The 14158-nt window shown below is 51.9% G+C and overlaps 1 protein-coding gene across 1 annotated transcript in view; it reads left to right on the top strand.

Annotated features, from left to right (window-relative positions):
• Positions 1–14158, top strand: part of LOC144156361 (soma ferritin-like) — a 68536-nt gene that overhangs the window by 30854 nt on the left and 23524 nt on the right. Inside the window, exons 3-4 of the mRNA XM_077688366.1 lie at positions 9943–10089; positions 10173–10301. Coding sequence (XP_077544492.1) covers positions 9943–10089; positions 10173–10301 — 276 coding nt within the window. The remainder of the gene's footprint in view (positions 1–9942; positions 10090–10172; positions 10302–14158) is intronic.

Raw genomic sequence — 14158 nt, forward strand, 5'->3', positions numbered from 1 at the left:
TTCCCCACTCCCCTCCTCATCCCACTGTGAGCAGGCCCTGGGCAGCTCCGAGGAGCCCAGCCAAGTGCTGGTCACCTGCCGAGCTCTGGCGGTCGCAACGAACCTCTGGCCCTCCGCCCCCCCCCCCCCCTTTCGCTAACCCGGTTTCTTTTGTTTAAAATAAAGTTCTGTTCTCTCTCTCTCTCCTGGTTCGCGTGCGCACCTGTCGTATGTTAGTTTTGTTGATCTTTTTCCTACTGGGGAGTGGCTGAGGGGGTCGTGGATTAAGCCAGACGGCCAACGTTAAGAGAGTTTTAGCGCTCTGTATGATCCGTTCGTACCCTGTCGACCGGGAGCCGAGTGCGCGCGTGGTCAAGGCGGGGAGGACACCCCCACCGCAACGAGTGCGCAGGCATGGTGAGGGCTAGCCCGTGGAACTAATCCACCCTACCTGTTGCAAATATTTGAAAGGTGGCCACTGGCAGCTGCTGTCTAGTATCACCATCATTGTAATGATCCATCCGCCATTAAAGATTCGCTCACGTCCCGCGGTCCTCGCCTCGGTTCTTTAACAAAATGGTGCCGTGACCAGGATCAAAGGATAACACAGTTGAAAACCTGAGTGCGGACCGCCCCACAACGATGACGTGAGTGACCGCAACGATGGGACTACACTGCTGCTCCTGAACATTGACCGAAAGCGTCCGCGGAGAAAACACAAGGACTTGAGGACGCGCCAGACCTGCAGTGGACCCCACGCTCTCAACGATTTACTGATTCTCCGCGGACATCAACGACAACGGCTTCGACATTCCACCGAGCGTGATCCTTCTCGACGACCACCTAGACATTAACGACGTCGAGAATGGATCTGCAAGGCCTTTGCCAAAGAAGAAGCCTAATCCGACAGGACGTAAAAGCACTGATCGACGACATTAAATCCCGCATGACTGACGAGACATCATCAATCGGTGAGCTAATGTTCCTGAAAAAAACTTTATTAGAAAAATATGAAATCCTAAAGAAACTGGACGGTGAAATTGAAGAGCTTGTCGATCTGGACGATTTAGAGAAAGAATGTGAAGCATGAGTAGAATTCGAAGATTCAATCCTGCTGAAAAAATTTAGAATGGAGCGATTGTTCCCGGAGTTACAAAACTACCCTAGAAATGACACTTTAGCAATAGCCTCCGAAAAAGACAACCGCACCATAAAGAACAAAGAGTCAGCACTGAAGAGCAGTGGCCGTCCTAACAGAAACAGCGATTTGGCGGCACATTCGAAACACGATCATCAGGAGCCCCAGGTCACCGAACGAGATGGTACCTTCAAAGACGAACATAATGCCTCAACTGACAAAGTGCAGGCAGCCGCTCATGATGCTCGTCCAGACGAACTGACCAGAGCTTTTTACACAGTTGACGCTGCAAACGATGAACCGGCTTCATTACCTCCAATGAGTGTAACGAGTGATAAAAGCGACGGCACCGCAGTGGAGGTACCTAAAGAGACGTCGTCTTCTGCGCAAGATTTTGAAGAGAATAAAAAGTGCTCAGCGTACAACGAGCGACTTCAGGGAACACCAAAGAGGAACCAAAGAACACTGCAGAAACATCGACACATTGACCCAGTTTCAGGCTCACCCTTCGGGCGTTCAAATATATGTTGCGCTCCCGGAAACACGACTTCAAAGGGGATTTTATTGACTACGGCACATCGTGAAGATTTGATAACCCCGATGCCAAAACGACGACGGCGAAGCTGGACGACCCTACGACAAGCATGTACACCCGGCCACAGACCCGGCGTCAATATAAGCCGGGGCACGCGAGCGCGTGGCAAAATGCATCGCCGCGACATCTGACGTTGCACTTCTGGTGTCGAGACATCGATGTGCGCGTGCGCGTCCAACCACGCTCGCTAGCCTGTCTTTTCCTTCGCTTCTAAAAGCAGCGCTGATCACATTCAGAGCTTGGCGCCAGGGGTCACTTTCTTTGCTCAACACGTCTTGCTCGTACACGCTTCAGCGGCCGAGGGCGAGGGTGAAGTTGCGTTGCTCGCCCTGCTATGCTGTGACAGATAACTAATCTTGCCCGTCTAAAATCCTCCCTGTTCTGTGCCCGTCTCGCGGTGACAAAATTGCGCCCCACATATGCTCTCCCACATCGGTATTTCTAACAGCGGCGCTGTTATTGGGCTGGGCTTGACGGCAGCCTGTCCTTGTATCGTTTTACTCTCGCTCCGGAGTTCCCAGCAATGCGTTTGTGTTTACAGGTAAAGCCGACTTTATGAAGACCGGCGGAAGCTTGGTCTTTGTAAGCTGGCCTTCCCACACTGCCTGTTTCGCAGCGAAGCATGGAAATCTACGGAGGGAGTATGATTAAAGACAACGGCTTTAACTCCTGTGTTATTAAATGTAACCAGAAACCATTTGTATGAAAATTTGCTGATAAGACGACTATACCGCTGTGCCGAGTTTCGTTTACTTGTCGTAATTAGGTAGTGAAGTTGTAAACATTGGAGAATTAGTTTGTTTGCATTATAACGCAATCTACGGAGAGAGATTGCCATGTATTGGAGAAAACGGTTGTAACTACGGCTCCGCGCTGGTTCAGCAGAAATCAATACCAATCGGTGGAACGAGTTTTAATATTTTTTTCGTAAAACATGCCATTGGTTTTTAACTAAAATGAGCACACCAAAACAGAATACGAACTGAAGCGAGAAATAATTCCCTTTATGAAGGTGTCATGAGACTTCACCTTGCCCACGTTCTGAAACAATTATAGAAGGGCAAACGGGAGAAGAGATCGGCGTGGTCGTGGGTTTGACAAAAAATTAACAAAAATGAAAGCCGGTATTCTACACCAGCTAAAAATCAAAGCACCGCTCAAGGCCAGCAATGAAAAAGCATCTGTAAAGTATGGTGCTGTGCTCCTTCCCATCATTCAACTTCATTAGTGGGAGAAGTAGCAGCCTGCAGAAATGATCTCGCTCATCCTTCTTGGCATTGACTCGTAAGGCGAAACCCCAAACTCCTGGTTTGCGCGAAGGCTTTCCCATTGTTCCGGAATCGCGGTCCATAGCGCGTCCGCTGTGCACCCTGACAAGTCGCTTCTGGACAAGCGCGACTTAAAATGATCCCCCACACATTCTCTATGGGATTCGTATCCGCACCGTTCGGAGGCCACTGTAGAGTGCGTAAGCCCAGATCCTCCTGCAGGTTGGTCACCCGACGTGCTATGTGACTGATATCTGCTGAACCAGCGTGGAGTCGTAGTTACAACCCTTTTCTACAATACATGGCAATCTCTCTCCGTAGGTTGCGTTATAATGCAAACAAACTAATTGTCCAACGTTTACAACTTCACTACCTAATTACAAGTAAACGAAACTTGGCACAGCGGTATAGATCGTCTTATCAGCAAATTTTCATACAACTGGTTTTTGGTTACATTTAATAACACATGAGTTAAAGCCGTTGTCTTTAATCATACTCCCTCCGTAGATTTCCATGCTTCGCTGCGCAACAGGCAGTGTGGGAAGGCCAGCTTACAAAGACAAAGCTTCCGCCGGTCTTCATAAAGTCGGCTTTACCTGTAAACACAAACGCATTGCTGGGAACTCCGGAGGGAGAGTAAAACGATACAAGGACAGGCTGCCGTCAAGCCCAGCCCAATAACAGCGCCGCTGTTAGAAATACCGATGTGGGAGAGCATATGTGGGGCGCAATTTTGTCACCGCGAGACGGGCAAGATTAGTTATCTGTCACAGCATGGCAGGGCGAGCAACGCAACTTCACCCTCGCCCTCGGCCGCTGAAGCGTGTACGAGCAAGACGTGTTGAGCAAAGAAAGTGACCCCTGGGGCCAAGCTCTGAATGTGATCAGCGCTGCTTTTAGAAGCGAAGGAAAAGACAGGCTAGCGAGCGTGGTTGGACGCGCACGCGCACATCGATGTCTTGACACCAGAAGTGCAACGTCAGATGTCGCGGCGATGCATTTTGCCACGCGCTCGCGTGCCCCGGCTTATATTGACGCCGGGTGTACAAGTAGCACAAATAACACTCAACGAAAACGCATGATCAAGTACAGAGTGATAGGAAAAACAAAAAGGCAAGGCAAAGTCCCACGTAGAAGGACCTGTATACACCTCAAGATGCTCATCCGGTACCTGAATTTCTCTAGGACCCGACAGTCAACGCGATGGCCATGCCGCATGACGTTTGTGCGAATACTGCAAGGTCGTCATCCAGGACTAACGACAGTCCAAAATAGTCGATTAATCTGTTCAGATTCCGCGATGCGCAGGTTTCACAGACGCACGAAGCATCGATGGAAACGAAAACTATGGACTAACATGGTGCGACAACCACGGACGTGACATCGATTTGTGCTACGGACTCTGAATGATTTTGAACTTGGACTGATGGGTGCACCGAAAGAGAGCTATGCGAGATAACCGCTAAACACGTTCACCCCGTCACGTTCAAGATCTTCCTGTGGAAATCGCGTGGCCGGGAGGATGTTGCAAATATTTGAAAGGAAGAAGAGGTGGCCACTGGCAGCTGCTGTCTAGTATCACCATCATTGTAATGATCCATCCGCCATTAAAGATTCGCTCACGTCCCGCGGTCCTCGCCTCGGTTCTTTAACACTACCGGAACGAATGCGCAAGTGCCCATTCGGGTCCCAGCCAACACGGTACAAACGGAAAGGACGGAACAGACGTAGTGCTAAAACTCTAGCAGTCCGTCTGTTCCGTCGTTTACGTAGTTACCGTGTTGACCGGGACCCGACTGCGCGTGCGCGCGCGGGAAGGGCGAGGAGGTGCACCCCACCGTGACGAATGCGCGGACATGGCGAGGGCCGGCCAGCGGGACTAGCGCGGCGAATGCGCAAGTGCCCGGACGGGTATCGGTCAACACGGTAACCACGCACAACACGGAGCATGCGGAGTGCTAAAACTCTCTAATGGCTCGGTTCCCGCACGCGCGTATTTGCAGGAGAGGGAGAAAAAAAAATTGGCCGCGTATCTGCTCCTTTCGTTGCAAATGCCGTCAAAAGACGACAGTCTTTATCGGCTTTTGCGAAGTAAATGCCTCCCTTCGCTTTCCCGCTCACCTCTCATGTTTTTCCTCTTGCGGCGCGCTCCTCCCAAGGTAAAGACGCCAAAGGTTTGCTTAAATCATTTTAAATTTCCCGCGTTCCACTGCTCCAAACCGGGTGTCTCGATGCGAACGCTGCCGTACGGCGAAGACGCGCGTTGATCGAGGCGCCCTACTTCAATGTTTATAGAACCGCGTTTCCCCACTCCACGTGCGTTGCAAGAAGAACGTGGAACCTATCTAGTGGAACCTTGCCTAACTGTTGCCGGTTGATTTCTTAAAATGCTATAGTGGCGCGGGCGACAGCAGGCGACGGCGGAGTGAATTCTTTTTCTGCAGTTGATGAAGTATTTAATTTCGCAAAAGTCAAGCATGTTTGATTTTTTTTATAAAAGAACACTGCAAATATCACTTCTGTATTGATTTGTTGTCTCATATTTGCGTAATGTCTTGTTCTTCTTCAACAATGTTGACAAGTATGAACATTACACCGGACATAGACGGGTAGATTTAGCTGTGACTATATAAGACTATTGCGCAGGCATTGTTTTGCTTTGGCCGGGTGGCTGAATCGAGTCACAGACAAACAGATGGACAGACAGACAGACAGACAGACATACAGACAGACCAAAATTTCTGGGTTTAAGTAGCCCAAGAAAGACAATCGTCTTTAAAAACTTTACTTCTGAACAGCCTGGGTCAGAAATGTGCGCTGACCGTCAGCCGCCGCTTGCCGGTGTGCTCGGCGGATCGTTGCAGGTCCGAGAAACCCAGCGAGCGCGGTTATTAGGGGAAAGGGGCCTTAGGCGCAGTCCCATATGCGCACCACATGCCGGGCGATTGAGCGAGGGGAGACGGGGTGAATTTCAGGCAGTCTGGCGCGTATTGGTCCGCATGAGGCGCCACAGTCGCTCCTGGGCGTCCGGGTCAAGTAAAACAGTTCGAAGTCAGCGCTCAGTCGTCTCCTTGGCGCTGTGACGTGGTCCACGGAGCTGGTTACATTGCCGCTCGCTGCTGCGGTCGAATCCGCCGCTGTTGGTACCAAGGACTCCACGCAGGACCATACCTTTTAAATGCAGGGCATTTCAGTAACTCACGATGTCACCCGCGTTGACGTCCGTAGTCGTAGTCCGCACCCCTCCCCCTACACTATATAAAAAAAAATACTATCCGGCGCCTGGTTTCGATCCCTCGACCCTGCGGGCGGAACGCAATGTACATGGTGCTGTACCCACTGCGCCACAAAGCCGACACAGAATGGGAGGCCTGGTTTCGATCCCTCGACCCTGCGGGCGGAACGCAATGTACATGGTGCTCTGCCCACTGCGCCACAAAGCCGACACAGAATGGGAGGCTACGAACGCGCCTTATATCCTTGACTCATTCAAACTACGTCAAGAAGCTGCTGATACAACGCATTCACTACCACCAACTCCCCAAACACTAAACGTTAACGCAATACACCCACCCCCTATGCGACGCATTTACTCGAGTCCCCCTCGCGGGGAGATGGGCCCAATTTTTTCTTATTCTTATTTTTCCTTCTTTCATACTTTCCTTCCTGCTTTCTTTTTATTTTCTTGTGTTTTTTTTTTTGTCACTCGCTTCATTTTTTTACCTGACGTAGCATGTCAGGCTGTTTGCTGTACAAACCTCGTCAGTATCATTGAACCATTCTCTCTTTCTCTCTGTCTCTCCACGCGCGGCCGTGTCTCTCTCCACCCGCCGTGCCGCGCTCGCGGGCGGCATAGTATGGCCTGCCCTCGCGAGGCCTGCCTTTGCGATACAATACAAAGAAACCGACAACAAATTGTTCCTGCGGAATATAGCCAGCACATGAGTAAACCTCCAAGAAATTCATCGTCATTCCGAAATCGTTCTTGTGGTGGAGGTTACGCTGTTTGCTCCCAAGTAACGGCTGCCACTCATCTCAGTAGTGTTCTGATGGAGGGTAAACGAAGAGCGCCCCGTGATAGGCATGCAAAATGTTGCGCTTTATAGCACCCACTAAAGGCGTCGCTTCCTCGAACATGGTCTCCGCTCAAGGCAGTGTAAACAGCGCCGTTGTACAGCCGAGTGTTACCCTTCGAAAACGATCAGTCGGACGTGCCAGCATCAGACTGGGTGGCGGGGGAACGCATCGCGAGAACCCCGGTTCCTATCGGCGTTCCCAGGCGATGCAATTCAGACACCGGTCTCATTTACTTGAGTGCGAACCTGTATGTAGGCATGTATGTATGACCTGCCACGGTGGCGGCTGAGGCATTGGGCTGCGGAGCCCAAGGGAGCGGGTTCGAATCCGGCCAGCCGCTTTTCTGATGGAGGCGAACAGCGAAAACGCCCGCGTGCCGAGATTTTGGGGGTCGACATTAATCCGCAGCTCAGCTCCAGTGCGCATACAGCCCAGGCGCAGCTTCCCATAATAGAAATGCCTGTGGGTGTGCATGTGCGCACACATTCTTGCGGAGCTGGCACTTCGGCAATGAAAGGTACTTAATGAATGCAAGACACGCCGCTGACGACCATTGGAGAATATATTGCGCACGTGCCGGAGGCCACGAATAATGTTTCGCAGAAAATATGTTTTCCACTCGAGACGGCCACTGGCCAGACGCCGACGCACTATTCCTCGGTTTCGTCGATCGTGATGGCTTCCACAGTCGTTGTGGTTCCTTGGGGTACGGCACATACCCAACCAGGGGATCGCTCAAACCCCAGTGCTTGAGAAAGTAAAAAAAATAGTTTGTTGTTTAATTGCGGGGCTCTGTATAAAGATATCTGGCATCCGCGACCTGTGAGGGTGTTTATCATCATCATCACTCTGCTCAGGTCCACAGTAGGACTCCCACTGACCTCCAACCGCTGCTCGAGTCCACTCTTTGCCTCCGAACTCCCTTATTTCGTCCTTACATCCTGCTTTAGCCGCCCCCTTCTTTTAGATTCATCTCTCGGTATCCACTCTGCATGCTACCCTTGTGGTCCACCGGTTGCCACTACGTCTCACTGCGTGGCCAGCCCTAGTCGTTTTCTTTCTTCTTCATTTGAAACAGGATACACTGCACTCAAGCGTGCTCCCTGATCCAGGAAGCTCTTTTCCTGTCCCTAAGTATTACTCCTATCGTCCTTCGTTCCATGGGCTGAGCTTAGCGTGCTTTCCAGCTGTGCAGTAAGGCGCTATGTTTCTGCTCCATATGTCACCTTCTACAAAGCCGTACACCATGTCAATACGAAAGGACGCCACCAAAGCAGATCAAAAACGAGTTTGCAGCCCATTGGCAATCGACTCTATGGTCTCAGATAGTTCACCTGGAGATAGCACCAAAGAATGTGTATTACCTTATGAGGGCGCTGTTCCTGCAATCGTAGAACTCGGAAAAGCGCCCGCTGATTATTAAGCTTGGAAATAAAAGCACAACGCGCCGAGTCATAAGCTTGTTTAGAAACCGGGCGCTTGAATACAGCAGAAAAATATTTGTAATCACACAAGTTCAGTGAGCAAAGGTTATGGTAAAGCTTCTGCCAGGCCGTGCAAAGCTGCGCGAACATTCTGCGTTCTTTCATGGGCTTGGTGATCTAGATTTGTTTGACGGGACTTCAATGAACGAGGACTGAGCCAAAGCGGTACGGGCGGCGCAAAGACCAGACGCCCGTTCAGCTGGGTTTTCTGTGGCAAAGGAAGGTATGACCTCCTTCAGGGAGGCCTAAAACTTGTTATAGTTCTAAAAGCTGTGGGGTTTCAGTTCAAGTGAGAGAATGGGGCACGCGATGTCAAAAACTATTGGCACACGCTCACTACGAGACCTGTAGTCCACAGTCGACCAAGAAGCCACTGAAGCACCCCGAGCAGGTTGCGCTAGACCCTCGAAGTACGTCGGGCAATCTGAATTTATGCATAATAAATTCTCATCTGTAAGCCAAGCCACCAAGCGATACCCGCAGGGATCCGTGCGGGAGCCCCAATTCTCCCGTACAACTTCTTTTTTCTTCTCTTCAATGTGGGCGATGGCACCAATGCTCGCTTTACACGTATTTATGTTCGTATGCATGTATACATCTTTACGCCATGTAACAAAAGAAAACTTCGAACAAGGTAGCGACCTCGATTGTTGCCAACGTTTCAGCATGTATGTATGTGTGCATGCATGCATGTTGCATGCATGGATGGATGGACGGATGGATGTACGTGCGCATGTAGGCAGGGATATAGGGGTCTAAGTATGTGCATAAGCATGTGCGATTGTGCGCGAAGTGTATGTTGAGACCTACGGCGCGAAGTCGTAGCGATGCTGTGACAGTGGCGTCGACTGCCGTGGACAGGTACAGCTGTATATAGGAGCACGCATTTGACTGGCGCAAAACTATTTGCGGGATTTTTAGGATGAGTGGTACGAGAAGCCCGGTGAAGTTCACTGGCACTGTTACTCTGAGAGAACTGCGGTCGCATAGAGTAGGGCTTCGGTAGGCGTGACCAGATGGTTCATGCTTCCCGAGGTGTCAATACTGGCCACTCGAAACCGGGGGGGGGGGGGGGGGGGGTGGCAATTAAACCCCACCGGGTACCGGAATACGTCCGGAGGGGTCGATTTCTCATTCCGTTTGACTTGAACTGCTGCGCGTGGCAACCAGATTAAAAACGGCCCCGGCAGCAGCCGTCCACTCGAGGCCGCACGAGAAATCCGCCGCACGCACTGCAGGTTCGCCAGAGCCCAGAGCTTTTGGTAAGATGCCCTCATAAGTCATTTATGAAAAAGTTCACTAAAACATTTTCCTCCATGGGCAAGTGGCAGCCGAGGGCGATTAGTGTCTCTGCTAAGCATGCTTCAAATAGCGGGGCGTCACAGGGGAATGTCGGTGCAGGCCGCCTACCTGGGCAACAACAAGGTGGCCCGTGCGGGCTTCGCTCGCTTCTTCAGCGACCAGTCAAGTGAGGAGCGCGAGCACGCCCAGAAGCTGGTGGACTACGTGAACCTTCGCGGCGGCACCGTGAGCAACGTGAATGTGGACGTGAGTGCTGACGCAGTGCGGCGGCCGCGGCGGCGGCGGCAGGGGCTGCAGGATCGGCTCGCTGACGGCGGCCCTGTGCGCAGATGCCGGCGACGGCGACCTGGATGAGCGTGCTGGACACGCTGCAGGCTGCCCTGGCCCTCGAGCACCAGGTCACCAACCGGCTGCACGGACTGCACGCGCTGGCCGCCGACCACTGCCGAGATCCCCAGGTCGGTGCCCGCCCCTTGTTGCCACCGCTCGCCGCAGGACGGCGCGGCCGCCTCGATCGAGGACCTGCGAGCGACGACGTCCGTTACGGGACGCCGCGGGTTGTGTGAATTTCGTCTGCTGGAACACATTTCCTGTGCTTATTATGTGACTGCGTGCTTCTTTGTTGTTCCCCCTTTTTGTGGTTTCGGGGCAAATTACGCACAAAAAGTGGTCTACAGACCCAATATTGCGGGAAAGCAATCAGCGACTCGCTTGTTCCCATTGACACCGCCGCGTCTAGGTAGCTGCTACCATCGCGACATACAGCTCGTACTCTGACCTAGGACTATACAACTGATGCGGAGAAAAGTACGCTGTTAATTCATTATGAAATACTTGCGACGTGACATGTACGAGACTGTGTGTGCAAAGAAAATAGACTTTGCAACAGCGACGGAAACGTGCCGCTCAATTGTGATCTCACCGTGCGCGCTGCTTGCATTGCCTGCTAAATGAATGACTGCAAGAGAACGGTGAGCGGATTGCTTCGCCGCATATCCTTAAAAGTGCTGCTACGATCGGCAGTCTGGCTTAAGCAGGGCCTATTTTCCCTCCGATGTTTTTTCATAGTTATGCCCTGCTTTGATTGTGATCACTGCCGTGCTCTGTACGGCTGATACGTTTACTTTCCGCTACAACTTGTCCCCAACGTATGAATGGTATGAAGGGGAGTTTTCGACGCCTTCGAGCGGGTTTACACATGCCTATGTCTACGTTTCATTAGTATCTCGCCGTGGAAGTTTATAATCGCAACGTGGGCTTTTGTTTATTTACAGTGAGCCTGCCTTTCTCTGGCACCAAGTTCGAGAACTCATTACTTCTCACAGAAGACGAGGCTGTGTACGAGGCGAAACACGTCGCAGGTTAATGGGAAATAGGCGAACCAAGCGTTGAGGGCCCCCTAGAAGTTAGGGGAACCCAAACGCAACACGCTCGCGCGCGACGAGATTTAGAAGAGGGGCTTCTCGAACAGCTCGCAGCCTGCTTCGGGTCATGAAGTTGAACAGCGCAGGGACGGGACCAAGAGCAGAGGCGACAAACACGGGCGCTGACTAACAGCTGTTTTTTTTTTTTTTTGAAGGAAAGAACATTTATACGGGTACAAAAATTAGCATGGTTGTCAGAGAACGGATTAAGGCAGGGCAAACAGGCAGGGAAGCTCTTATCCAGCATGCGCGCGAAGATATAGGCGGAACGTGGGCTCCTCTTATCCGGCCAGATATGCGAGTTCCTTATCCAGCAAAGCCACCGACGGTGTGCTGACGCATGACGATCCTCTGCTGTGAATGAGGAATGCCTCGCATATTTCGCGTGTGCGCTGGCCTCTATACCTTTTCAGGACACGGCAGGCTTCAAAATCAGGCACGCACGAATTGCAAGTTTTCACATGCTGGACAAGCACGCTGCCTGTCCCGGTTTTCAGCGAGTTGGCATGTTCGCGCAGCCTGTCATTCAGACATCGTCCCGTCTGGCCCATGTGCGACTTTTTACAAGACAGCGGTGTTTCGTAGACGACCCCTTCTTCGCATTGGACGAAGGGCGTGGCGTGACTCTTAGTGCAGTACTGGCGTGCTTCCTCCTGGTTGACTCTCTTGCAAAGCCCGCCAAGCTTGTTGGGCGCTGAAAAAAGGAGATCCACACCAGAGCGGCCGACGATCTTCTTCAGGTTATGACTCACGCCGTGCACGTAGGGAATGACCGCTCTCGTCTTATGCTCGTCTTGCGGGACCTTCTTTGTGGCCGTGTTGCGCAGATCACCCATGATTCTGTTGGCTACGCTGTGTAGGAGCGGTTCTGGATACCCGGCGGAGCGGAGACGCTGGACTTTAGTGTGAACACACAGTTGAAATTAGTTTTCACTCTCAAGTCCAGCGTCTCCGCTCCACCGGGTATCCAGAACCGCACCTGCACAGTGTAGCCAACAGAATCATAGGTGATCTGCGCAACACGGCTACAAAGAAGGTCCCGCAAGACGAGCATAAGACGAGAGCGGTCATTCCCTACGTGCACGGCGTGAGTCATAACCTGAAGAAGATCGTCGGCCGCTCTGGTGTGGATCTCCTTTTTTCAGCGCCCAACAAGCTTGGCGGGCTTTGCAAGAGAGTCAACCAGGAGGAAGCACGCCAGTACTGCACTAAGAGTCACGCCACGCCCTTCGTCCAATGCGAAGAAGGGGTCGTCTACGAAATACCGCTGTCTTGTAAAAAGTCGCACATGGGCCAGACGGGACGATGTCTGAATGACAGGCTGCGCGAACATGCCAACTCGCTGAAAACCGGGACAGGCAGCGTGCTTGTCCAGCATGTGAAAACTTGCAATTCGTGCGTGCCTGATTTTGAAGCCTGCCGTGTCCTGAAAAGGTATAGAGGCCAGCGCACACGCGAAATATGCGAGGCATTCCTCATTCACAGCAGAGGATCGTCATGCGTCAGCACACCGTCGGTGGCTTTGCTGGATAAGGAACTCGCATATCTGGCCGGATAAGAGGAGCCCACGTTCCGCCTATATCTTCGCGCGCATGCTGGATAAGAGCTTCCCTGCCTGTTTGCCCTGCCTTAATCCGTTCTCTGACAACCATGCTAATTTTTGTACCCGTATAAATTTTCTTTCTTTCCAAAAATAAACAGTTGTTAGCGCCCGTGTTTGTCGCCTCTGCTCTTGGTCCCGTCCCTGGGCTGTTCAACTTCATGCAATGAACCAACTAGCCCAGTTACAAACCCTCCGGCTTCGGATGGTCGGAGTAGGACGTGGCGAACTTCAAGCTTAGCGTGGCGGCAGATATTTCATCGCCGCTATCGTTACAGTAGCGAATGACAATCCCTAACACAACTTTTCAACACACTGTAACCCCCTTTTTCGTATGTGGAACTTTGTATCCGTGGTGATTGCCATTTAAGCGATCGATGATCAAGATACCTGCCACGGCCTCAGTCGACTCCTGCATGCAGGTATCGCCATCCTTCGGCCGCTCGCTGCACCGCGCACGAACGGACCGGCGGTGCCGGGACCATCGGCGTAGAACGCGGCAGATATTTGATCGTCGCTTTGAAAATCAGAGCTGCTGACACGACCTATCACAATTTTTTCACCCCACTAACACAAACTTTCCCGAATGGGGAACTTTCTTTCCGCGACTAATGTGGTTTCAAAAAGCGGCGGCCAGGCGTTGCTGCCGCGAACTGCGTCGCTTCCAACCGCTTCGTGGGCCTGGCGGGCAGGCACGGCGGGCGGGTGTGCGGAGCGTTTCTGCGAGCAGTAAACGCGTCATGATTTCCTGCTTTATTCATTTCGTGTGAACGGCAAGCGAAATCTAGAAATTTAGCTCGGCGGTTGTCGTAGCCAACAATGTTGATTGGGGAAACGAGCCGCAGCTTACGCTTACACCGGGTTCAGTCGCATACGTCCGCATATACCACCATGCTCAAGTTGTTTGCGGGCAGCCTACCACAGTTGATATGGTTATGAAGTACCAATGAGGTCAAACTACGCTTCGCGCTCTGAAAATTAACTTTAAACGCCAGAAATTAAAACGAAAATACTGATATAAAGCGCGTCCTAAACGAAGTGTCACGCGCTCCAAGCAAACTACGAAGAAGCATAGGAACGGGGATCCTACAAGTGACTTCAAAACAATCGCAGCGCCGGCCTCTCCAGTGGTGGCCCTCGCGGCCAATACGCCATGCTGCATACTGCTCCTCCGCTAGCCATCCCGCATTTCGAGCCATTGAGAGCGCGGCTGTGTCGTCGGGGCCAAAAGTGGGGCTTCAAGGCACGTCTGCGTTACCTGAGATTACAACGCGCAAACCAAGGGGCGCAT

This window comes from Haemaphysalis longicornis, unplaced genomic scaffold (genome assembly GCF_048455015.1).
Source record: "Haemaphysalis longicornis isolate Haplotype H1 unplaced genomic scaffold, Haemaphysalis longicornis Haplotype H1 scaffold_1, whole genome shotgun sequence".
NCBI lineage: Eukaryota > Metazoa > Arthropoda > Arachnida > Ixodida > Ixodidae > Haemaphysalis > Haemaphysalis longicornis.